General features: G+C 38.6%; 1 protein-coding gene across 4 annotated transcripts in view; it reads right to left on the bottom strand.

Annotated features, from left to right (window-relative positions):
- Positions 1–26528, bottom strand: part of TMEM245 (transmembrane protein 245) — a 64823-nt gene extending 38295 nt beyond the window's left edge. For all 4 annotated transcript variants that reach the window (XM_081152064.1, XM_081152066.1, XM_081152065.1 and 1 more), the window contains exons 1-7: positions 25911–26528; positions 16878–16995; positions 15257–15358; positions 12943–13059; positions 11566–11781; positions 9799–9968; positions 1972–2076 (exon numbers count right to left, since the gene is read on the bottom strand). In XM_081152064.1, coding sequence (XP_081008190.1) covers positions 1972–2076; positions 9799–9968; positions 11566–11781; positions 12943–13059; positions 15257–15358; positions 16878–16995; positions 25911–26510 — 1428 coding nt within the window. In that variant the 5' untranslated portion in view covers positions 26511–26528. The remainder of the gene's footprint in view (positions 1–1971; positions 2077–9798; positions 9969–11565; positions 11782–12942; positions 13060–15256; positions 15359–16877; positions 16996–25910) is intronic.
- Between the last annotated feature and the right edge of the window lie 816 nt (positions 26529–27344).

The following is a 27344-nucleotide window of genomic DNA, read 5'->3' as shown; positions in this document are numbered from 1 at the left end:
CAAAGAAAAAAAAACTAGAAAGAGAAACTAATTGAGATGGGAGGCAAGAAGGCCCAATGAAAAGGGACAAAGAAGAAAAAGTGGAATAGAAGACAAGCAGGAGAGAGAGGAGAAAGGGAACAAAGGAAAAACGGAAGACCATCCTGGTGGAAGGTTTCTCTAAGAGTAAGAATGGAAGATACGACTGTAGAGTGGTAGGGGTAGGTGAAATAGGACAAAAACAAAGCAAAGTCTCTAACCAAGTCTGTACAGTTTATATTAAGTGACTACACATGATTAATACCCAAAGAACAGATAGGAAGTATATAGAGATGGAAATACAGGTACTGAGAGGGCAGGTTTTGGGGTTCTTTTAAAATTCTCACCCAAGGATATTTTTCCCACTACTTTTCAGAGAGACTGGAAGGGGGTAGGGGGAGGAGGAGGAGAGAGAGAGATCGATTGGTTGCTTCCCGCACACACCCCAACTGGGGCCAGGGATCAAGCCCGCAACCAAGATATGTGCCTTTGGCTGTAATCGAAACCAAGACCCTTCAGTCCACAGGCCAACACTCTAACCACTGAGCCAAACCAACTAGGGGAAGAGAGCAGGTTTTTAGGAGCAAATGTAAGACTGGGGGCATACTGAGGCTGAGAATAACAGAGAATAGGACGCCCAAGTAGAGACGTCATGTAGCAAAAAACAATGCAATACTTTAGCAAAAGGCTGCATGATAGGTTACTGATCAGTAATAATTGCTACTATATCTCTATAGTACTACATTAAAATTTTTCATATCCATGACTGCCTGTAAGCTTCATGATTCCTTGAAAACAGCTTATCAAAATCTGGAGCCCAGCCGGGCGTGGCTCAGCTGTTGAGCATCAACCTAGGATCCAGAAGACGGGTTTGATTACCGGTCAGGGCACATGCCCAGGTTGCGGGCTAGGCAGCCAGCCAATCAATGACTCTCTCATCATTGATGTTTCTATCTCTCTCTCTCCCCCTCCTTTCCTCTCTCTGAAATCAACAAAGATATGTTTAAAAAAAAAAATCTGGAATTTGGAGTTCAGCAAAGTCAGATAAACTAAAGATCAAAATACACTATACAAATCAGAAAAACAAAAGTAAGTAAGAGACATAACTGGAGAGAAACGTTCAGCTGCACTTGGGAGAATAATTTTCTTTGATGAGATGAGAGTGTTAAGAACTGAATGTTTGCTTTCCCCCAAATTCATTTGCTGAAATCCTAACCTCCAATGTGATGGTTACGAGGCAGGGAAGTAATTAGGTCATGAGGATGGAGGCTTCATGAATGGGGTTAGTGCCCTTATAAGAGCACAAGAGAGAGATGACCTTTCTCTCTGCCATGTAAGGATACAAAGAGAAGACAGCTAAATGTAAACCAGGAAGAGGGCCTTCACCAAAAACTCAACCATGCTGGCACCTGATCTGGACTTCCACCTCCAGAACTGAGAGAAATATTTGTTGTCCAAGCCACCTAGTTTATGGAACTCTGTTACAGCAATCTGAACCAAAAGAGGGAGAGGAAATGTAAGCTGGAAGGACCTGGAAAGGGGGAAATAAAAGTCCTATGGTGTATCAGCAGAAAGACCAATGAGACAAGAAAGGAAGGAACTAGTAAAAAAAAATTCTGATCTAGTAAACAGGGTACTAGCTAGATTAGGAGTCGAAAGACCAGATTATAGTTTTCCTATTGACAGAAGAAGCCACTTGTTCCTCCGTAGCTCAATTTTTTCATCTGCATTTACCTGAGGATTTTTAAGATAATAAAATAAAAATGTGTGTAAAAACATACTAGGCAAACTTATGGCAAAACTAGTAGTATAAAAATTATAAATGTTTTAGCTATTATACATATTTACAAGCAAAGTAACATTCTCCATATTATTCCTACCAACTTCTTATCCATACTAGAATTATAACAATTAAAGAGTTTATTAATAGTAATAGTAAGTATTGTACCTTACCTTTGCAGTCAGGAGCAGGGCTAAAAGAAGGGTTCCTATCACTAACAAAAATATGATGAAAATGCTAATTATTTTGTCTAACATCTTCTCCAGCCAGATGATCATCTGCACAGAAATGAAAAAGAGAATTGCTTAGCTGTAAAGTACAGCTTAATAAAAAGACATATGCATTCCGATATAATAAAGACAAAATAGGGTATTCAGCTTTGCAAAGCAAACTATAGAATGACTAAAGCAGTGAAAGCTATAAGCAACTTTATAATATTAACTAACAGTATTAATTACTGCTGCTAATATAAAGAGTTCATTTTTGTCATATCTAAGAAAAACAGTCAATTTGAACATAACCTTTATGTCTGAATGCTGATACTGTGGTATATTTACATTTCAAACCATAATTTAAAATATGGTAAATATTCTTGTCCAGCCGGGCGTGGCTCAGCGGTTGAGCGTCGACCTAGGATCCAGGTGATCAAGGTTTGATTCCTGGTCAGGGCACATGCCCGGGTTGCAGGCAGCAGCTGATCAATGACTCTCTCATCACTGATGTTTCTATCTCTCTCTCTCTCCCTCTCCTTTCCTCTCCCTGAAGTCAATAAAGATATTTTAAAAAAATAAATAAATAAAATTTTAAAAATATGGTAAATATTCTAAAGCAAATAATGACAATCCATTAGCTGACCTCAAATCTTATTAAGTGTTACTGTCAATTAGCAAATATAGATGACTTTAGGAAAATATGCCTTTTATAAAACAGGTATGCCCTAAATTATATATAGATAAAATAGGAGCAAATTAAAATAAAAATTATCAATATTTTCAATATATGTTTTCCCTTTGATGCCATTAGGGTTACCAAAACAGTAATAACAAAAATCTAAATGTTAAGGTAATGATTAATACCAATTTCAGAATAGTAGTTACTCTGGCTGGGAGAAATACAAAATGGGCTTCAATTATATAAGTAATGTTTTATCATGCTGGAGGGTAGGCACACAGGTATTCTTTACATCTTTTAATATTTAAAATAATTCATAATAAAATACTTTTAAAAACCTGATATTCTACTGGAAATTCCTATTCTTTTTTAAAACACGAGCTTTATGACAAATTATAAGTAACTGCAAATAAAAAATAATCATTAATGCAGTGGTTATTCCTTAATAATTAAAATTATGCTCCCTAAATGCTATCTGACACTCTATTTTGACATTCTATTTTGAGTATAACTTCTCTCTTTTTTCACAATCACAAATAATCCTACATACAAAAAATTTTTATTTTCAGAATATATCATTCTGATAGACTTCTAGAATTTCTGCTATGCAAAGCTACCATTTAACACTTCAAAAATACTATCAATTATACTTATGATGCTGAAACACCACATTGCACCCTTCAACTCCAACATGAGCTACAGTATTGCTGAATAAGTTATTAACTTAAATCTGACATATGTTATCCAAACAGTGAGTTAAACATCCAAAAGCAAAGAAGGTGGTTTAAAAAACACACAACATGACTTCTTAAAAATTTATTTTTCACTCAAGGCTTACAAGCTTGCACTCCCCTTATCTTTCACGAAGGATACTGTTGCTAAGAGAGCAATACTATAGGTAAATGCAAACATAAAAAGTTCATCTTCTATTTTGACAATTACAGCTTCAAACAGAAGAGTTAATTTTCAGTGCATGCTACCAAAGCATTGCAGACAATGCAGAGATTTAAAAAAAAAAAATAACAGGTTTCTAAGATATGGAAGGTCAGATGTCATATTTTGAATGTTAGTTCTAAAATCAATGAAACTGAAGAGTTTCACAATCAGAAACCAACTCTACACCTAGTTCTGAAGACCACTTCCTGAAGAAAGGACCAGTGTTGTATCGCTCCTCCCTTTTCTCCCAAACCTAGCAGTGCATGGCACACAGAAAAGGCTCAGTTAATATGCATCTGAATAGGTAGGAATAAGTAAAATAATTTCAGAATTAAGACCATTTGTATACAGTTTCTAAAAATAACTTGGGAGCCTCAAATTTTTTTTTTAAGAAAAGTATTTTTAAATATAAATTATGTTCTATTTACATAGTATAAATATCTAAATTTATGTCTGGGTATTTTTAACATATAAAACATGGAATATTCACAAACACATTATGTATACCAACATTACAAAATCAAATGTTATGTTTTTCAACAAGGGTAGACTTTTCCTATCACAAGCCATACAACTAAGGGTTGGAAAAAGGCATACGAAGAGTCACCTAAATAAAAATTTATATTCAAGGGATAACAGTAAGGGTTAGTTGCTTCACTCAAAATTTAAAATAAATAAAGTCATTTAGGATGCTTAATACATAAGCTAAAAAAGTCAAAGGGGTTTCTATTCACATTGTGGCTGCCTAAGATTAAATTAAAAACAAAAACAAAGCAAAAAACATGACAAAAAGAGATAGCAAAAGAGAGAGAGAGAAAGAGAAGGGGGAGAGGAGGGGGGAGAGAGGGAGGGAGGAGGCCCCCCCAGATGGCTCAGTGGGTGGCAGCGTCGTCTGGTACACCAAAAGGTTGTGGGTTTGATTTCCAATTGGGACACACACCCAGGTTGTGGGTTCAATCCCCAGTCACGGCACATATGGGAGGCAACCAATGGATGTTTCTCCCTCTCTCTCTAAAATCAATAAAAAAAATATCCTCAGGTGAGGATTAAAAAATAAATAAAGGGAGACAGAAAAAGTCCAGATAAAAGAAAAAAATGTGGAGAGGGGAGAGTTGGTATGTAAAACTGAGAACCAAAAGAGGAGAAAAGACAAAATGGATAGAAAACTTATATGGAGGAAATGTATTCCCTGAAAGAGTGGATGGGAACGCGACTCATGAGGAACCAGAAACTCAGACAGACGCAGAAAGAAAAACGGGCTCCGAGGAAGCAATGGAGGGGAGGAGCCGAGGGGAATCCTGGAGGAACACCAGGGGTGCTGCTCCGCTCCACAAGGCTGGCCCTGTGCTGTGCTGCTCTGGGCAAAGGAAACCAAACCACCTGGCACCACTGTCTTGCTCATGGAAATCCCATAGTCCCCAGAAATTAACTGTCTTCCATGCTTTGAGAAATTATTTTAATTTTTAAACTTTATTTTCTAAAAGGGGGAGAGGAGAAATTTTAAGATAACATTTTGAACATTTCAAGTTTAAAATTTAGAGATGTTGTTAGATTTATAGTTCTATCAAAAGACACTCAAATTTCTAAACTCACTGGCCTTGTTTATCAAGCTATTAAAAAGTGCCACTAATTTGTTTTCTGTTCTATCATGAATGTAGGTCCTTATTTTGCTGTTTTTTTAACTAAATTCTAGGTGAGTCTTAGTGCATATAATCAATATTAATAAAACAATTAAGGCTTGAGAAATAGGTTGCAATTTAATTAACCATAAGATGTTTTCTCTCTCACCCTCACTTCTTCTCTTGGTTTCCTAATTCACTCCACTTGAGCTTGGAATACTAAATACCCAATGCTGCAATTTTCTGATCTTGGATGTAATGCAATAATAAAATGATCTTGAACTTATTTATGTGCTTTCCTAAAGCACACACTCTCAGAACTTCAAGCAGTTACTCCAACTCTACACCAATGCTTTACCTATGCTACATGGAATCAGCAAGGAAAAAAAAAAGCTACTTGATCTCTTAGGAATCTTAAAACTCACTGTCAGCTGTAAACTGGGCTCATAAATTAGGTAATCTAACTCATTTAGCTCGAAATCAACCTAATGACTTCAGGGCTCCTTTCATCTCTTGAGGAAAATTTCACTTCAATATATATATGTATCCATACATATATATACAAATTAGGAAAATACATTAAACCACCTGGTTTAGATCAAAATAAGAAAATGTGACTTATGGTTGCAGCATTATCATCTGCCAAGGATTAAACTCCTTTACTTACACCAGTTTTGTAGGAAAGAGAGGTATATACAAACATGAGCCTGTGCGCACGAGTGTATGTGTGCGTGTGTATGAATGTATGTATGGTGGTGGTGGTGATGGTGTGTGACTATATTTTACACACTGTTTATTTTCAATCGAAAGTTTAAAACTTTAGGCATTGTCAAGTCTCCCCTTTCCTGTTTCAATGGAATGAAATCCTAATCTCTACACATAAAAGTGTCATTTTGATCTATTTCCAAGTACCACATCTTTCTTAAAGCCTGTGATATTTCCATGGGAAACTTTTCGTCTTATTGTGTTTAAACACAATACATGTAAATGATGTCACCTCCTGCTCTCTGTCCTAGGGATTTAATGAAATTAAATCTAGAACTACTATATGCAGACTATATATTAGAGGTACAGTACTCCTAATGCATCTGGATTCTTTTATTGAAGTTACCCAAAATGCACCTTTACAATTCCAAGCCAATCATGTGAATCATTTACCATGGACACAACCTATATTTTGGGAAACACATGAAATTAGATGTCACAGGTCATGACTAACATTGGAATACCAGTCATAAAAAAAAGACCATACATAAATATACCAGTCTAGGGAATTACTTCACAGATTTATCTTCTGAAAACTTCCTGTATCACTTACAGAAAAATTAGCAATAAAAAATTCTCTTTCCTTTTCAGTAACTACTGCCTATGTGCTCTCCACATATCAAAGGAGACCAGAGTGTCAGGCTAAGCCACATTAGAGAGCCAAAAAGGAATGGAAATCACAGAGGACAAAAGGACCACCAGACAGAACTTCTTACACATACTTGAGCAGGGAGATATCACCAATATCCTGAATAAAAGAGCTTTGGGTTTTTAGCAAATTGTACTGGGACAGTATCAATGCTTCATGACCTTCCATAGCTTATAATCAGAACTTTAAAAACAAAAACTTAGTTTTACATACGGATAGAAACAGAGTGGGAATGGAGAAGTTACAGAATTGAACAGCAAAAACCAACATCCATGTGTTCATTTACCTTCTTATTTAGCCAGTGCCAGAGCTTGGGGATGGGGGGTAAGGTGAGAAAGAAAAGATAAGAACAGTGGAATATCATTAGAGAATGCAATAACAGTATGAAAAGAAAAAAAAAAAGACAGTCACTGAGAGCATGAGAAGGAAATTATCCCAGACAAAAGAAAAACTAGAAAAAAAAAAAAAACTGTAGTACATTAACAAAGTTATAAAATCGAGTGAATGCAGTAGTCCTTTAAGATATACAATGATTACAGTGATGATAACCACAAGCTTTGCTGGCAATTCAATTAAAAATACATAAAATAACCTGAAAGCTTGCAGCCTTAAAGAGCCACACCAAATTCCAAAGATCAAAGTAATAATACCCTTTCACATTTCATGCACCAAAAGGACTTTTAGTCCCTGTATAAACCAATTTATGTTCCTATTATTACATTTTCATTGAACTTTGTAGTTGCAGCTTTATAGTATTAGTTATTTCACATTTTTTAAATAGTAAAACATTTCAGTGCTCACTGGGAACAGAGGACACCTGACCAAAAGCAGGCACAGCTAAGATTTGGTTAATATTTGATGTATTTCCTTCCACCCCCGTTTTTTAGGCACACATTTTTCTACAAAAAAGATAATACATAAATGTTATCTCATCTAAACTTCACAATATTTAGCACTATAATAACTAATGCTAGTTAGTGGACACATAACAATCTAAAAATCGGTAAACATAGGATTCAGGGCATTGTTAGTGCTATAAAAAGTATAAAGGTTAATAAAAAGCGTAATTCCATCAGTGACTGTAAATGCTCTTTGCAGAGTTTTCCCTAAAGTACACCCAAAGCACGTTTAGGTACATACTTCAAACAATCTCCTGTAGATGGATCATTTCAAAATCAATGAATCAAAATGGATTTATTTCCCAAAGCAACAGCCCAAATATATTACTATATATTAGACAGAACATAATTTTGGCATCAATTAAATTAAACAAATATTCAGTTTGCGATAGCCATTTATTCTGATTGTTATATATGGCAGAAAATGCTAGTTTTATTCATTTTACTGTCTCTCTTCCCCAAGAACAGATTAGCAAACAAATTAGAATAACATTGACAAATTTTCACAAGGCTACCCCGTAACAAATACTTTTGGATGCCCCAGAACTTTTTAACTGACACAACTGTACAGTTTTCCTAAAGGAAGGGCTCCAAATACGAGTACATGAGAATGCTGAAAATGGGATTTAGTCTCTATTCAGACAGTGGAAAGACAAAGGCATGAACTGAAAAAAAGAGTTACTCTCTTTAAACCATTTGAAGTGCTAAATCTGCTTTAGTAAGATAAACCTTCACCCCAATACAAGGGAGATGTGATAAATATGTTGAAATGTATGCTAAGTCTTAGATTCTTTTTTACTTAAAAAGTTGAAAAAATTAGTAAGAACACAAATAGGCAAATTACAAAAAAATATATAAATAGCCAGTAAGCATGTCAAAGGATTGTCAGCCTCATTTTTATTTTAAAAATTTCAGATTAAAACAACATTGAGATATTTCTTTTTAGGAAATTAAAAAGGCCTTTTTGTTATGCTGTAATATTCCTTGGCAAGGGCTCAAGGAAGTACATATTCTCGTATGTTGCACTGGTGGGAATTAAAACTGGCAAACTTTCTGGAAGACAGCCAGGCAATATGCAAGAAAATGTATCCCCTGCTTCTCCTCTGACCCAGGATATTTCATTAAGCAATGAAAAGATTTACTTCCTCCCACTTCATGCATTTCAGTTATTATTCTCATCTCTATCTACATTGGTTTCACCCAACAGTATTTCTCAACCTTAAGTCATGAATAGACTTGTTAAAGGAAATAGTTACTAGCCTCTGTGATAAAGTCCAGCTTGCACAGCATGGCACACAAAAGACCTTCTTGATCCAGTCTCACTTGACCCTCCAGGCTTACCATCATTTCACATATCCCAGCCATGACCAGTTTCTTGGCATTCCCAAGAATTCACATTGTGGAAGTCTCTGTGCCTTTGCACTGCTCCATCCAGGTGCAGCTCCTGCCATGTCTGCTCCTACTTGGGCTTCAAAATGTGCCCCAGCACCACCTCCTTTAGGAAACAGCCCCTCTCCCATTGCCTCACCAACAGTGAGTCGTTTTTTGCTCAGTACTACCACTATATCCTGTACCTACTTTTCCTCCACGAATTATAATGGCTAACACTTGTATAAAGCTTACTGTGTACCAGGCCTTGATCTAGGAACTGTACATTATCTCATTTAACACTCACAAACCAATCTATAAGGTGCATGCTCTCACATTCATTGTACTGATAAGGAAACAAAGGCACAGAAAGGTTAAGAAACTCATCCAAGGTCACATAGCTAATAAGTAGCTGAACTCAGATCTGAAACCAGAATTTGGATTCAGAGTGCATGCTCTAAACCATTAAGCCTCTGAAGCTAACCACTGCCTCTGAATTTTAATGGGTTGCTCTCTCTCCCTAAACAGAGCTTCTGCATCTAGTTTTCTGTGATTCATCTGTTTTTCCCTAGGACTTAGCACAATATTTGACACATGGGAATTATTCCAAAACTATCCACTAAACTGAGCGACTACCTGGCTATCTAATTTCTAGGCAAGTCACTTAACCCCTCTGGATTCCAATTTGGTCCTTATAATTATTTAAACTAAATCTATCCTATCCTTACATAAACCATAGTTCTAAACTTCAAATTTCATCATAGAATTAGATTTCGATTCTAGTATAAATACTAAATACCGTAAAATGGAATATTTCAGACAATGAAGTATATAAATTCCATTAAAACAGCCCAAGTTCTTAAAATACAATACCTTGCTATCAACTTTTAACAAGAATTTCCCAAGCCCGATAATTGGCCACGGAGCTAGAGCTTCCTTCCGCTCCTTCAGGAAGTGCTCTACCACCTGCCACCACACGCAGCAGCGTTTCTCCAGGAAGTTCACAACTCCAAAGTGAATAATAAGCTTTTTGAGTATCCAGACTATAAAGAAGATAAGAAATATGTATGAACAAAATATAGATTACAAAGTTAAAACAGGAAAAGGTCTCTTGGTTTCATGTGACCGTTTTAAAACAGTAAAGCTAGTATTAAAGTTAAAGATCAATTTTTTAAAAAGGAGAGAAGAGAAAGTCCAAGGTATTCCAAATTGATGGTATTGCGACAAACAACTTTTTACACTTACCCATATACTTACTACCTTTTTTGTGGAGGCTGAATCCCTGACGGAGTCAGGGATTATTTTACAGTCTATATAAACACAAGGTACTCTGATCATGAAGATTTCAGACTACAACCTTGGTCCTTCATACCTTACCCTTTCTGGGGTAAAGAATACTAACCCCTGACATGTCCTAATCTCCTTGGCTATTATAACTGCTAGTGTCAAATCTTGTTGTTTTCTTTAGTTTTGTTTAGTGACCAGAAGAATAAAGGTATTCCACACACATCATGATTTCATATCACCGCAGGTAACATTTTCATTTATGTTCCTATTACTTTACTTCATGTTGCGCTACACACCTGAATCTTTTACCATGGTTCAGTAGAGAAGCAGGCTGGGCACAGGCAGGGCTGTTACAAATGGCCCCTGAGGCTAGCACTGCACACCTTCAGCGGGGACCATTCACAGACCACGATATAATATAACCCTCCATAGTTAGGCAGTGCGGTGGCCCCTCAAGCTGGGGTTAGCTTCCAGCTAAAGGCCAACTAAAAAGGTGCTGGGACTAGAAGGAAGTGTTACTTACCTGTGAGGGTTGCCTTGAAGTTTGGATAACTGATCCAACCACTATAATTTCCTTAACCCAGGGGTTTCTAATGCTTTACAGTTTACTACTTTGAACCATGAGCTCAGTATTACATACTAGTTCAACAATTCCTTCATTAGCATTTTTAAATCTCTAGAGAGGTCCTAGGAAAGCTCCCACAGTCTCTAGAATAAGGCCAGGGTATTTATAGGCCGTAAAAAACCTTTTTGGGGAGACCCTGTTTACGGCCTGCTCTCCATGGTGTCAAGTTCCTATGATGGCCTGAGGGTTAAGAAGTGACTAGGACAGCCCTGGTGGCTCATTTGGTTGGAGTGTCATCCCATTCACCAAAAGGCTGTGGGTTTGATATTTGGTGAGTTCGATCCCAGGTCAGGGCATGTACGGGAGGCAACTGATCGATGTGCCTCTTCACATCGATGTTTCTCTCTCTCTTTCTCCCCCCTCCTCCTTCCCTTCCACTCTCTCTAAAAATATCCTTGGCTGAGGATTAACTAAACAAAACTCAATCATAAACTCCAAAACCCAGGCTGCTAACGCTCTCCTCCACAGAATCATGATGGCCAAACAGTCAACTCCCCACATGGCACTATCGGGCTGTAATGCCATACAAAACTGTAAGAGGCTAAATACATTTTTTAGCTTAAAAGAGAAATATTAAAGAAGAATCAAGTAATAAACACCCAAAATAACGTTTATTATTTAAATACAAACATACAATCATTTAATTTAAAAAGAGAGTGAAATTATCCCAAGCATTAAAACCCAAAAGTAAAAGAAAAACATTTTCAGTGATGTTAATTAACTGTTACCTGCAATCGGCACTGGCAGCAGCTGTACGATCCACAGGTTCAACCAGAGCTGGACTGCAATGATGGCCCAGACGAGAGCCACAAAGTAGGTATCGCTGGTTTTCTTCTTTCTAAGGAACGTTCCGACTTCAGGCCTTTGCCTGCCCAGCGTGGGCGACGGGGAGGGGGGCGAAGAAGATGAGGACAGTGTTGGAGGGGGTTCTCTGTCTATGGTTTCTGAAGGGGGAAAGAAAAAAAAAAAGCCCAGCATCTTAGTCCACATCAGTGAACAGTAATACAGAGAAATTATCTAAGCGCCTCTATTTTAAGCCTTCAAAATGTACTGACAGTATGACTACATTGGGTTAAAAACAAAAAAAAAGATTTGAATGTATGTTTGAATATGCTGACAGTGTTTAAATCTGTGGAAGTTAGCTAAATTTGGGGGGGGAGGTATGGCTGGGGTATGGGGAATATTTTACTTTTTACTCTATATACTTTATACTGTTCAAGCTTTTTATGACATATATCTATTAATATAGACATAACTTAAACAAAAAACTTCAAATATATATGTAACAAAATAGCTGAGAATTATAATTAGTCCATGAAAATTATTCAAACCATATAAAGCAACAAACATTAACATATAGTAGAATGCCTATATTTAAAATTCTCTTCTTTTAGCCCAGCCAGGCGTGGCTCAGCGGTTGAGCGTCAACCTAGGATCCAGGCGATTGGGGTTCGATTCCCGGTCAGGGCACATGCCCGGGTTGCAGGATTGATCAACGACTCTCTCATCATTGATGTTTCTAGCTCTCTCTCCCTCTCCTTTCCTCTCTCTGAAATCAATAAAGATATATTTTAATAAAATAAAATTCTCTTCTTTTAATATAACTATATTAAATGAATTTATATATATATATATATATATATTTTTTTTTTTAAAGGGACAGAATGAAGAAGCAAGGTAAGAAACCTAAGAAAGTAAATACTTTAGCCCGGCCAGGCGTGGCTCAGCGGTTGAGCATCGACCTAGGATCCAGGCGATCAGGGTTCGAGTCCCGGTCAGGGCACATGCCCGGGTTGCGGGCTTGACCAACGACTCTCTCATCATTGATATTTCTATCTCTCTCTATCTCTTTCCCTCTCCCTTCCTCACTCTGAAATCAATAAAGATATATTTAAAAAAAAAAAAAAGTAAATACTTTAATGTATGAAAAAAGTGATATGTAAGAACAAAGATGAGAGGGAAAAAATGGAAAAATAGGAATTAGAGGAAAACGAAGGATCAGTAAGTAGCACTTTGTAATGCTAGTGTCTTTCTTAATTTTATATTCTATGTATATTTCATTTTCCAGAATGATTTTGAAGGCATTCCTTCATAACGTCAGTCACCTGCCGGCTGAGTCGAGGGCGGATCTTCAGTGCTCGATTCATACCCTGTGATAGAGATGGCCAAGGTTGCCAGAGTAGAAGCGGCCATGGAGATAACTTGACCTGGTAACTCTGCCCCTGTAAAACAAGCATGCATTTTTAAAACTTTTTAAAGCAAATGAACAAAGTGGGAAATAACTTGCAAATTGAAATAGAGTCCTAAACTTTTACTAACAATAAAACAAAATGGTTATTAATGACCCACCCAACCAGTGCTTACTTGCCAAGGGAAAATGCTTAAGAATCGACAGGAAAGTCTGCTAAAAATGCAGGTTCCTGGACCCTATCTTCCTCATTTAGGAGCTTCATGCTGATTGACACATGTGGCAGATAGTGGATATATAAGCCTGGAGTGCCACATTTATATTTTTTAACTTCACAGGTAATTTTTAACACACATTTCTGTTAAAAAACACTGCCACACGAAGTCTGTGAGCTTCCTGAATACAAACTGTTTCACTCTCCTTTGTATTACTAGCCCATTCTTGGTGCTCTCAATTATAACATTCCACAAACGAATACGCAAACATATGAGTATTATGCAAAACCATATACATCTATAAAGTACATAATTCAGCATAGGCAAAATTCACCACTTAAAATTTTAAAAGAATATCATTACCCTGTTTCATGTTATATGCTCCCATGTTAAGTTCCTAATAGGCAGTACACCAAGATTAACATCTGCACTAGACTCAAAAACTTTACTGGCCAATGAGGTCTCCCTGTAATTGTCAGCCTTTAACCTGTTATGACAGACAACACAGACTAGCTTACACAATACCAGGTTCTAACATGCTTTCCTGCACCCTAGAGACTGGAAAGCTAAAGACTATTTCTTGGACTCCCTTGTAGCTAAGGTCCCACATGTGATGCAATTTCTACCACGCAGGCACACCTGTGCAAGACTCTGAAGATCAAAGCGACTCACTGTAATTTGGAAGTCACGTACATGTCAAACACAGTCACGGAGGCATATGGCTTTTCAGCAGGAACTGAACAGAAGTTCCAGAGGTTCTGCTGTCTGATTTGTGGCAGGCAGCAGCAGCTATGACACTTCTGTTCAAACAGTCCTTGGGTATCATTAAGCATTTTACTGGTTGCATTATTTCTGCCTGTGCAGGATCCAATCTTGTCTGGTCTTTCCAAAAATTCTATATGCAAAAATTCTATATGCTAATCAGTATCTCTTTCTATTTAGACTAGCATGGATTCCACTGTTCACAACTAAGAATCCTGGCTGTTCCTACTTATTAAATTATACTCCCCACTCACACAGCTGGGGCCTTACTTTTAGTAGGCCAACAATCAATGTGATTAACACAGAATTCTGCCAAGCCAACGAATTTCAGCTCCAAAGGAACTACACATATCCAATAAATTAAACCTTCACAAATACTAACTCTTTCTATGACTGCTGATATCACTAAAAGACACAGTAAATATTCAGTGAATCATAGCTAGATCAATGGAAACTATGCAGTATCATCCACGTTACCACATAAGTGAGTCAATAAGTTTTTAGAGAGCCTGAACTTCACAAAGGAATAAAAAGAAGAGCACACAGGAAATTAACCAAGATGTAAGATGGAAACACAACATATCAAAATTTATGGGATGCAAAAGGAGTTCTAAGAGGGCAATTTACAGCTATAAAAGCCTACATTAAGAAAACAGAAAGATCTCAAACCTAACTACAGTTAGTTACTGTCTAATGGGTACAGGGTTTCTTTTTGGGATGATCAAAATTTCTTGGAACAAGATAGAAATGACGGTTGCATACACTGTGATTGTAACGAAAATGCTACTCTAAAATAGTGAATGGTTGCCTGGCTAGGCACGGCTCAGCGGTTGAGCATCAACCTAGGATCCAGGAGATTGCAGTTCAACTCTCTGGGTCAGGGCACATGCTCAGGTTGCGGGCTGATCCCCAGTCAGGGGCATGCAAGAGCTGATCAATGAAGACTTTCTCATCATTGATGTTTCTATCTCTCTCTCTCCCCCCTCCCTTCCTCTCCCTAAAATCAATAAAAAATAAAATAGTGAATGGTTAATTTTATATTCTATGAATTATACCTCAATAAAAAAATGCAAAAAAGGGGGGAAGGGCATGAGGTATAGTCTAACCTAAAATATTTTAAATAAATTAATTGTTCAGAAAACAACAGGTTTTTACATACATTTAAAGTGGTTTCATCACAGCATGTTTTTAAAATAAAGGTACTCTCTCCAATATTTCTTAAGAGTAACATTAACAGAATGCCTTCTTTCTTACCAGAACACTCTTTTCCATTCTGTTTTTCATAGAGGGTACCCACAGACATCAGGAAAACAATAACCAGGAATACTGGAATTCTCCATGAGCCAGCCAGAGATGCTGCAAATGATTAAGAGTTAACATTTTTAGTGAAACAGACCCCAGCACTTGTCTTTAAAAGAATCAGTTTAGTAGATTGACAAAACAATTTAGCATATATGTTAACAAAATTGTTTCACAGGGAAGATTTGAAAAAAACGGCCATCAGACAGATGAAACCTAAATTTAGGACTTTTCAGTCCAGTCCTGCTGTCAGAGGCCCCTGGTCGAAAGGACTTGGCATGTGCCAGCCTACCTTTAAAGGGCTTGTATCACCTGAGGAACCAAGTCCATTCTGAAGCATGTCCAGGGTTTAAGACTATCCCGAACTCAAAACCCCCATGTAATCCAAGAATGGCCTGCATCAGGCATAGATCCTAAAGTCGTGAAGCCTGACTTGACTTCCTGAAAATACCACTGGATGTGAACTCTCTCAAGAAAGGGGGGAACAGCCCAAAAGAGCACTGCAAAAAGCTTCCATGTATCCTCCTGAGTGCATAATGCAAAAATGCTAACGAGTAGCTGGCTACCCATTAGCCATTTGTAGTTCCTTGAATTTATCTAGAGCCTCATGGACATTTACTGCCTGCCTCCTCCTCTGCCTTTCTCATATTCAAAATAAGTCAAATCATGTATTAGGGGATCTTGCTGATAAACTCCTCTAAGCATTGCAAGCCAGCAAAACTAGAGAGTAATGCTTTACTCAACATCAGACTCTAAGCAGAGACATATTTTCAATCAACTCTTTTACTTTATTTTTTTTTTAATTTTTAACAATAAGTAGTTCTAAAAACTACTGTAAACAGGATATCTACTGCTCTTGGTTACTGAATTTTGTTTTTAAATTAGAACTAAGTGTTTCCATAGACTGACATTTGGAAATAAGAGCCCCTGAAAAATCACTCTACAACCTAGCAGTCACTCAGCTAAAAGTTCAGTCCCAAGTAACAGGGAATTATTCTGAGCAGCTCTGACACTGACCATTTTCCTGTTGGACAGAGATTTTTCTCTCTGAAGCTAATCACTGCTCTAACATCTCTCCCTCATGGTTCCCAAGATTTGTTTAAAGCACTCTCACAGGACAGTGGCTTCCATATTTGATGCGCTCCTCACTTCCACCTCTCCCCACCCCTGCAGCCCAGTTCCCTTCCCTTATCCTGAGTAAGTCAACATCTCTGGTTCCTTTCATTGTTTCTCACACTGATTCTGAGCACTTATCACACTGGCTGCTTATCCATACCCTCCTTCGGTATGACACACAAGAATGCTGATGACAGTCCAAGCGTGCTCTACTTTTTAAGATGTACTTCTTTTTAAAGAACCTTTTGGAAAATGAATATTCAATATCATTAAAAGACAGATATTTTAAAGCATAATATTTCCATTAAAGATTAATAAAATATTAAAGCAGAATATTTTCTAAAGATTATTTTAAAGAATTTTAAATGCAATATGTAACACTACAAAAAAAAACACTTTGATTTGCACGGTCTGCCGTTGCTGCCCTTAAAGCTAAACTTTCTTAGAAAAAGTGACCCACCTAAATGAAAAAGCAATATAATCCAGACAGGAATTGATACTGCTCTCAAGTAGCGCTCAGTGCTTGCATTCCACTTGAATGAAACAGTCAACACATAGCCAACTACCAACGTCCAGATCTTAAATAAATGAAATATAGACACAGCTGTAAAATATAAACACATGAAAATAAACATACAATTGTACAAAATGTGCAAGCATCTATATTGCATGAGATAAGACAGATACGACAAAGGCAGGTGCTACTAAAAGGAGCAGGTGCAGGCTTTCCTCCTGTTTAGGTAAATCAAGTTTTGAAGTAAATAGGCATTTAAAATCCCATATAGTGATACTATTTAAATATTTTTAAACAAAAATACATATAGTTTTAATTTAAGATATATTAAAGTTCAAAAACTACTATATGCATAAAGATACTTAAGACAAAATATTCACATTTTAAGCCATGGACGTAAGAGTTTAATATTACAGAATTCTTAAAGTTTTCTCTATAGATTGTTTATAAAAGAAAAGGAAAAAAACACAACAAGAAAAGGTTAAAATAATCAGGCTAAGATTCCATTACAGCCTATGAAATACGCTTCTTACAGTGAAAGTAATTTTTTAAATATTTTTTTTAATGTTTTATTTATTTTTTTAGAGATAGAGAGAGAAACACAGTGAGAAAAACATCAATCAATTGCCTCCTACTGGGGATCAAGTCCACAACCTGGGCATGTGCTCTGACCAGGAATCGAACCAGAGACCTCTGGGTGCATGGGACAATCTTCAACCAACTGAGCCACACTGGCCAGGGCGAAAATTAATTTTTTAAAAGCTAAAGTAAGGCAGACAGCTGAAGTGTGACCCTGATGAAATAATCTAGGCAATAGATGGTTAGAACCTATACCAGAGTTATATGCACATTTGAAGAAGTGTAGCTAAAAAAACATTACTAGAAGAAACAGCAAGATTTAAAACAGAAAAACCAGCCAGGGTCCGTCCCCTCCTTAGTTTTCCCTACACTAAAATTAAATGACTCTAGCACTTGAAGAAGCATCAGCATAGCCTACGCAGAGACTCTCTAACAAACTCATATTTTAACAGAACATTTACAAAAGATGGAAGGAATATATAATCCAGAACAAATGTGAACACCAGAAACATATTAATATGACCTAAACCTTGAAAAGGCAAATTAAAACAAAAGAACTTTAAGCCATAATTCAGAGAATAAAGAAAAAGGAACTGATATGATTACTAGAAAAGAAAAAAAAAAAACACACTACCTCCTACTTTATTTTGGTCATAACTGTCAATAAAAATAGTCTTCAGGTCTTAAAAATGTTTATAACTTCTGACCTGAGAATTCAGCTTTGGAACCTTACTAAATAATGAAAAACTGTATACAAAGAAGCCCAAGAGAATGTAATTTAGAATACTAAAAAGTTGATAGCCTAAAAGTTCAAAAACTGGGAAGTGGTTAACTATGGATAATTCACTTAGGAAAATGTTACACAACTATTAAAAGAGGTTTTTGTAAGCAAAGGCTATATATTTAAAAATACTCCTAAGACTATTAAGGAAAAGCAAAATACAAAAACACATATGACATGATTACATCTACTGCATGGTGAGGAAAAAGAAAGGTACTAAGAAATTAATGGTTGTTTTGGGATGGTAATCGTTGTTTTTCTTTTTCTTTTTTATGTATTTTCCAAATTGTCTTTAATGATCACTAATTTTTTTATACTGAAAAAGGATATTAAAATATTCTTCTTCAAGCAATTCTATTAGATTAAATATTACAGAGATCTTATGAGTACATGGGAAGTGAGACTATTGCTGCTTCAAAAAAGTTCAAGCTTGCAGGACCACACAAACTTAACTCTGGGAATTCAGAGATTCTGAGCTATGACTGTGGAGTTCAACACAAAATGTGAGTGTAATAATAGTACACTTACATAACACTTACTAAGGGCCGGGCCCTGTTCTAATGTTTTATCTGTATGAACTCATTTAATTCTCATAACTGCAGGAAATAAGTATAGTTATTCCCATTTTACAGAATAAAGAAACTGAGACTTCAGGGAAGTGACTTGCCCAGGGTCACAGAGCTAAAAAGTGACAGAGTGGGCATCAGAACCCAGAAATCTGGCTCCTGAGTCTGCTTTCTTAACGAGAAGGAGAAAGAAGAGTGGTACTAAAAAAATTTAAAAAAGGAAAAGCATCTCCAATATTCACAAGGGAAAATAAAAACAGTCGATTTTAGCAACTACAAATTGATGAAATAAAAAATGATCCTTAGCAAACGGATGGTCCTAGGTGGCATGTTACACAGGGGTAATCAGCCCCACCCTATTAAACATGAAGTCAGTAATTTAGGTGAAAGATGAGAAAGCATATTAATCAACTCATAGTTTACACAAAATAGGGCATAGTCAATAAAAACCGAGATGACGATAATGATTCAAAAAGATGTCCTGCCCGGCCGGGCGGGGCTCAGCGGTTGAACATCGATCGACCTAGGATCCAGCAGATCGTGGTTCGATTCCCGGTCAGGGCACATGCCCGGGTTGTGGGCTCGAGCCCCCGTTGGGGGCATGCAGGAGGCAGGCGATCAATGACTCTCTCATCATTGATGTTTTTCTCCCTCTCCCTCTCTCTCTCTTTCTCTCTCTCTCTCTCTCCCTCTCCCTCTCCCTCTCTCTCCCTCCCACCTCTCCCTTCCTCTCTGTAATCAATAAAGATATATTTTAAAAAAATAAACAAAAAGATGTCCTGAAGTTAGAACAATGGGCTAAAAATGGAATAAGCTACCACCACTAAAAGCATCTGAGCAAAAGCTGACCATAAGTCACGGATGACAACGGAGAGTCTGCCCTCAGTGAGAAGCTGAGCTGGAGGATCACAAAAGGTACAAGCTTTCAGATTTTACGTCTATGATACTTTAAAGCCAACCTCCAAGAAGTTTTTGTTTCTTATCTGTACTTAGGAAGCAGTATCACTATCAGGGAGAGAAAAAAAATAACAAGACTGCATACTTCACATTTTTTAAGGGAAATTCATGGTCCAAAATGAAGCATGTGTTTTTCACCTAGTAAACCTGAAACTCACAGATAATCTCATTCCAGTTTAAAATAACCACTGAAATTGGTTATCAGTCCCACTTCTGGGAATTTGGTTTACAGAAGCACTATACACTGTGCAGACAGATATAAAAATGTTCATTGTGGCAGTTTAAAATACTGAAAAATTTATAAGCTAAATGTCATTTTATAGAGTACTATTTAAATAATGGTATCTCCAAAAACAGACTTTCAAAGGTGTGAATATCTATATTCAATGACACAGTATACATCATGCAAGTGCAAATTTATAATGGTGAAAATATACTCTCAGAAATGTTAAAAAAGATATTATGCTGGATGGTTGGATTTCAGGGGTTAATTTGCTTCTTTATGCTTTCCTTCAAATACTGAATTTCCTCCTAAGAGTATTATTATTTTTATAAATAGTAAATGTTTTTACTTTAAAAAAAACAAGACTTCTGGCTTATTTTGGATTTTTTCCCCAATATTTTGAAATATTTCTTCAGAAAAGTCACAGAATATTATTAGCTCAAAAAGCATGGCCATTTGTAAAAAACACTTTAGAGTTCCCACTAAACCATTATGATTATACAATTATCAATGCTTAAAAATGTTTATCAGGTTATCCTAATACAAATTCAGAGTGAAGATAATCTGGTCGGAGCACTTTCTAAAAAGCATCTAGAAAAAAAAAGTTTTTATACTATAGTACTATTTTTAAAAAGTATATCTATAAGTGCTAACAAGGAAAGATGTCCAAAATACAATGATAAATTAAAGACCAAGGTGCAGTTTTATATATATGTTATCCCATTTTTGTGGGGGTTTTTTGGTTTTTTGTGTGTGTGTTTTTTTTATATATATCTTTATTGATTTCAGAGAGGAAAGGAGAGGGAGAGAGAGAGAGAATCATCAATGATGAGAGAGTCATTGATCGGCTGCCTCCTGCAGGCCCCTGACCGGGAATCAAGCCCGTAACCCGGGCATGTGTCCTGACCGGGAATCGAACCCCGATTGCCTGGATCCTAGGTCAACTCTCAACCGCTGAGCCACACCCGAGCAGGCTCCCATTTTTGTCTTAAAAAATGAAAATCCTATACTTTATTGGTCCACAAAGGCAGAGAAATAAATTTAGAAGACCATTCATCAGTAACAGGAAATGGTGGCAGAGAAACGAACTTTTACCTACAATTTCTACACTGCTTAAGCTGTTTTTATATAACAAGCATGTTTTACTTGAGCCAACTTTTAAAATTAATAAATATTCTTTAAAATAACCTAAACTGAAAACAAGGATTTGGACATTCAAATTTTACATAATTTCCAGTATGGATTGCTAAAAGTGTGACTTTAAGAGAGTTTTTTATTTCTCTCTGTCTCTCAGAGAGATATGCTGAGCTTCTGAGGAAACTTATTCAACTATGAATTCTCTTCCCAGAATAAGTCAATGAACAATAGTTCATACACAAGAGGTCATACTTTCCCAAATTTACGTTCTTTAAAACAATGTGTCCTTTTCAAAATATACATTCAGTACTTATTTTAAAACACTATATAAGACTCTGCATAAAACTTGGCAATGTGCTTACAAGTAAAGCAAACTATAATCACATTTTTCTTTCATTTGACTTATTATCCAGATACACTTTTCCGATTGAAAAATAGTAAATGCATAAATTGTAAGAAGAATTTGCCTTTTAAACTATGTCATTGTTTTTTTTTATTGTAATCTGGGCATTAACTGGAAAACAACTTGGCTTGCTTCTATTGCATGTTTTTGAAAAACACTTTCCTAAGTCTTGTACAAGAGAGAAAAAACCAACAGAATTCTTCCCAAGTTATGGAGCCAACAGCACTAAACATAGCCCCAATCAATTGCAGCTTCAGGCACTTCATTCTGCTTTAAGAAAGCTTAATGCTCATTTGAAATCAAAATGTTCAACTGAGAAAGAATCTAAGCACTGGAAATCTTCCTCCTTAGTGTTGCTAGGCAAGCAAAAACACACCTAGAAAAGGGCTCAGAAGTGGAGCTAAGTAGGCCTGGATGGCTAAGGTACACTTCCTAAGAGCCTCACTGGCAAGACTGCCAAACTCTTCAAAGCTGTAAAACTTAACACCAAGGAGCCCTAGAAACCGTTCAAGTTAATCCCACACTTCACTGGGGTTAAGTAAAGTAGCCCAGAGAAGAGCCCTGGTCTGTTCAAGGTCACGTAGCAAGTTGTTGGCAGAGATCAGTTTAGAATCTCATCTTTCAGCCACTATTCTTTTCCACCTCATGCTTCTTTATAAAGTAAAATGAAAACAATGCGATTAGAGACCACAGAGAAAACAAATCTATTACTACTGCAAAAACTGTAAATGGTCTTGAAATTTTCCAACACATCTGAACTAATGGAGAGAGGGAAAGCAAAACACACCCAGCAAAGAAAACTGGTGGAGTGGGGAAGGCTGTTAGCTTTTCAGCTTAACAAGTCTACTCCATGAGGAGATCCCAATAACCCTAAGGACTGAGTCACAGGTGAGCTTGGTGCAACGAATGATTTTTTTAACTGTTAAGAAATCACTAAGTCAGTACATTATTCTAATATATTTGAAACTGTTTAAAAAGAACTACTCATACCATAAGTGATTAGTCTTCACTTGTAAGTAGGATGGAGTGTTAGGAGACGAGAGTCAAGGCGCACAAGCAAGGGGAAGGGGAACTGAACTAGCAAGATAAACTGGGAACAAAGAAAAATAAAGGCACTGAAGATACTACAAAGGAAAACTGGACAGGACTTGTAAATAACTGAACAGATACAAGGATAAAAGCAAAGAAGAGAGATGGCTAAGGTTTCTAGATGACTGGAATCCAGGGGTATTTCAGGGAACACTTGTGGTTAGTCCAATCCTGATATTCTTCCATTTTTTTTCCTAATAACTAAAGTCAAACTAAAAAAATTAAACTAAAAATTTAAACACAACGTATTGGGAGAAAACTTTTTAAAATCCTTATTGAAGGTCCTGATGACAAAGGGACTTCAACTGCTGACAGGTCTGTTGAATACTATTTACTAACAAAAAGAATAGTTCGATCTCTAGTCAATCTTCTCACCTGTGAAATCCCTCCTACTGCACAGGATTGTTGTGAGAATGAAAGCACCTAATCCAATGCCTAGTTCATGGCTCAAAAGCTGCATCTTAAATGTATGTACTGTCAGCTCTCCAAAACGTAGATATGCTTAAATGTAACTTTTCCCTCTGCCTCTACCATCTATACGGCAGCAGGCTCAAATTTACAAGCTGTCCAGAAAGCATAAAGACTCTTTCTCTATAACAGGCAGCCCTGCTTGGGATTACAAAATCAAACTGGCCGTGAACTATGAGACAGAAAAGTTACAGACTGGGCCCCCTGCCCAGTAACATAACCTATTTTCCGGTCATGCCAGGACTTAATCAACACTTCTGCCTGAGAGCTGAAAACTGGTCTCTGCTTCCCAGGTACACCTTACCCCCATCCAGTCACCCACCCCAGTGCCGAAACACAACTGCAAGCCTGTTTCTCTCAAACTCAAATCAACCTCCAGGCTCTATTTCCAATTTAGTCCCTCTATCACTCCCTACTCACTTCTAACCATCTCATATTGTCTCTTTTGTAATGTGTTTTTTTAATCCCACCTCCTCTCCCTTACCCTGACCACTTTAGCCAAATAGCTGAGTTTCAAGCCTTTTTAAAAATCATTAATTGGCTTGACCTTCCTCCCTACTTTTAGCCTAATCAATCTTGGCCCTTATTTCTCTTCTGCTCATCCACAAACCATACAAGGGTATTTACGTAGAATACAAAGATGAAGATTTATGTTCAGTAAAACAATATTCAAAACTATATACACTGAGCTGCAAGTCCCTTTACAAGTATCTAATTTCCACTATCTAAGAGTGACTAGCAGGAATGCTTCATTTTCCACTAATCATGCCAATTTACCCATCTATTCAACTTCTCATTATATATATGAAAATATACCGTATACATTAGTTAGGCCTTTCATTTCTAATTTCCTACAGTGCAGTGGATAAGCTACTTGGTCTTGGCTACAGTAATTTACAGTAAATTGCAATATCAACAGTCAAAAAAGGTTAGCAGACTCTATAAACGTGTTTGACTTTGAAGACTGAATTTCCTGAGAATAGGAATCAGGTCATAGCAGTCTTTACATTTCTTCTTTCCAACAAGAGTATTCTGCTTTCCAACAAGAGTCATTCAATGAACTTAACTGAACTGCAAAACAAGGTAAAGAAGAAAGAACACTGAACTGGGACTCCATAAATGTGAACCGTGGATTTGTTCACAATATGAGTGACTTTGGGACAATCACATTCTCTGGACCTCAGAAACCTCTCCTGAAGAGAGGCAGGCATCAGGAAGTAAAGTGTAACTCTAGGATCACTTCTACCTGACAAGCCAGCAAGGCCCCAGAGATGAAAAGGGGTTGTGGCACATCCCTCCTTCATACAACTGAAATAGCCCAGTCCTCTTAGAGGCTAAGACTTCTGTCTGATCGCTTCGCTGCTGCACACACAGGCAGCATCACAAAATTACGGATGAGGTGCTTCCCAATAACTTGCAAGGCCTCAGTGGCCTGTAACTGGTGAGTAATGAACATACAGGGTGGGGCAAAAGTAGGTTTACAGTTATGAGCACATGAAACAGAGTTTATTCTTGTATTATTATTTACGAATTGTATTATTTGCCTTATGAACTGTAAACCTACTTTTGCTGCACCCTGTATATCTGTGTGTCTGTCATCTCCAGAATATGTTCACATATGACTATATGCACCTTGAAGTCAGAGCCTACATCTTACTCCTTTTAAATACTTCACAATGCCCAGTATTTAACATACTCAATCAACTTTTACCTTGACCTGAGAGGAGGTATTGATAGAGCAAGAGAAGACAGCGGCTCTGGGATCAATCATTACTCTACCAACAACTTCAAGCAAGTCAAAACCCTGCTGGACAGATGAGAATTATTTTGCAACTTGATGTCAAGGTGCACTGAACACTGACAAAAGAGAATAAAATTATTTTTAAATGGTACTGTTTACTGATCAATTAGCATTCTTATGCATTAACTATCCACTTGTCTTTAACAGTCCCAGTTAAGTATTTGAATAATTAACTGGCCTGAGTTAGGAAATGTGTCACTGGATTATCTTTGAAACCCCTTCCAATTCTAAAGCCCCTGGTCACCCAAGAATCAGGAATCTACCTCTCTTCCACCCAGTCTGCTTAAGCAATCCCGGTGGGGACATAAGTAGCTCCCAAGAAGTAGAGTGTGGCCAGGAAGAGGCCAAGGTGGCTCAGCCTTGCACAAAGTACACTGAAATCTGACGAACTGAGAGGAGCCCCGGACTACTGAGAAAGCTTTGTTTTAGGACTTGAGAAACCTGAGTCAACCAGTCCCCTGCCTGTCCCTAACTAGCCCTAGCCGGGTTAGAAGTCACCTCGCCTATCATGACAGGTTAAACTAGGACCTCTAAGGTCCCTTCCAGCTCAGACATCCAGGAAAGTCCCACTTGAGCAGAAACGAAGATGGCCAGAGCACCCCCAAGCCTCGTGACCAGGAGTAAATTCAAATCCACCTGCCGATGCTCTGGATCCCCAACCTGTAAAGCGGAACAGTGATTCCCAAGAGGGGGCCCGTCCCCCTAAGAGGATCTATTAGGATGGGGGAGGGAGGAGGGGGACAGGAAGATTGTTTCAAACCACGCCCGCCCTCTCGTTGGAAGCAAGTGCGCCCAAATCCTCAGATGCATGGGAAGGAAGGAAGGAGGCTGACACTGCCGCACAGGCGTGGACCTCCGGTCGCCCTTGCACACTGAGGAGGAGGTGCAGAATCGCAGCCCAGCGCACCGGGGCGGCGGAGGAGGGTGCTGTGTGCCCGCCGGGACCCCGGAGGCACCCGGCGGAGGCTCACTCACCCACAGGCTGCTGAAGTAGTCGAGGCCGCGGCAAATGAGCGCGCCGGCGTGCGCCAGCAGCACCTGCACGCCCAGGTAGCTGCCCAGGCTGTAGAGGCCGTAGAGGAGCGGGCCGCCGGCGCCCAGCAGCAGCAGCAGGCGGCGGCGACGCAGCGCCTGCTCGCCCAGGGCCTCCACGCCGTAGTCGGCGAAGCAGAGCGGCAGCAGCAGCGCGGCCAGCACGATGGGCGTGTGCGCGCGGTGCAGGCGCTGCAGCCAGTGGCGGCCCAGGCGCGTCAGCGAGCTCTTGAAGGGGTGCAGGAAAGTGCCGCACAGCACGGCCCAGAGCAGCGGCCGCAGGAAGGCCTCCAGGATGAAGTAGACGAGCACGGCGGCGCCGCAGCACAGGCACACGAACAGCACGGCCCCGGTGTTGTAGAAGGCCTGCTTGATGGGCTTGTCGAAGCGGAGCGCCAGCGCCGCCGTCCGCGGGGTCTCCCCGCAGCAGCCGCCGCCGCCGCCGCCGCCTCCCGGCTCGACCGCGCGCGGTACCCGCGGCGTCAGGCCCGGGGAGTCCCGCGGGTCGGTCGCCTCAGCAGGACCGCCGGCGCCGTCGGCCATAGTGCCTCTGAAGCCGCCGCCGAGAGGCGGTGCTGGGTAGCCGGAGAGAGCCACCGGCGAGAGGCAGGGCGGGTGGCGCGCGGCATTGTGGGAGTTGTAGTTCCGAGCTGGCCACCGAGCGCCTACAGAACCTTTAGCAAACTACAACTCCCAGAGAGTATAGGGCGAATCCCTTTGCTCCGCAGGGTCCAGGTAACAAGTTTCTGAACTCAAAATTTTACAGGAGGAAAAGGAAAGAAAAGAAAAGAAAAAAAAAAAGCGCCCTTCACCGATTGGTTAATGTTAACTTTTCGGGGAAGCGGAATCCCAAAAGAGGCGCTACGTCCGCAAGCTGCAAACCCAGGCTGCACGTTAGAATCCCGAGGAGGACTAATTATGAAACGCTCTCCGGACCTGGCCGGGCGGCGAAGTGGTTAGAGCGTCCACCGGCGGACGGAATTCGATTCCTCTGGTCAAGGGCGCGTGGGGGAGGCAACCAAGATATACGTCGATTTTTTTTTTTTTTCTCTCTCTCTCTCTCTCCTCCTCCCTCCCTGCCTCCCTCCCTTACATTCTCTCTAAAAATCAATGGGACATCTGTGATATTTTAAACAAAAATAAAAATTTTAAAAAATAAAATTAAAATAAAATATAATAAAAGTTGGCAAAAAAAAAAAAGGTATTTGTAAAAATTAAAAAAAAAAATCAATGGAAAAAATATCCTCAGGTGAGGATTAACAACACAACAACGACAACAAAACCCTGACCCCCAGATTCTGTCTGTCAGGATTTTAAACAGCGATTACCATATGGCAGGCCCTGTTCTGAGTGCCTTATTCCTGTGAAATTACTTAA

The sequence above is a fragment of the Miniopterus schreibersii genome (assembly GCF_964146895.1).
Source record: "Miniopterus schreibersii genome assembly, chromosome: 11".
Taxonomy (NCBI): domain Eukaryota; kingdom Metazoa; phylum Chordata; class Mammalia; order Chiroptera; family Miniopteridae; genus Miniopterus; species Miniopterus schreibersii.
This window is presented reverse-complemented; position numbering and strand designations above follow the sequence as displayed.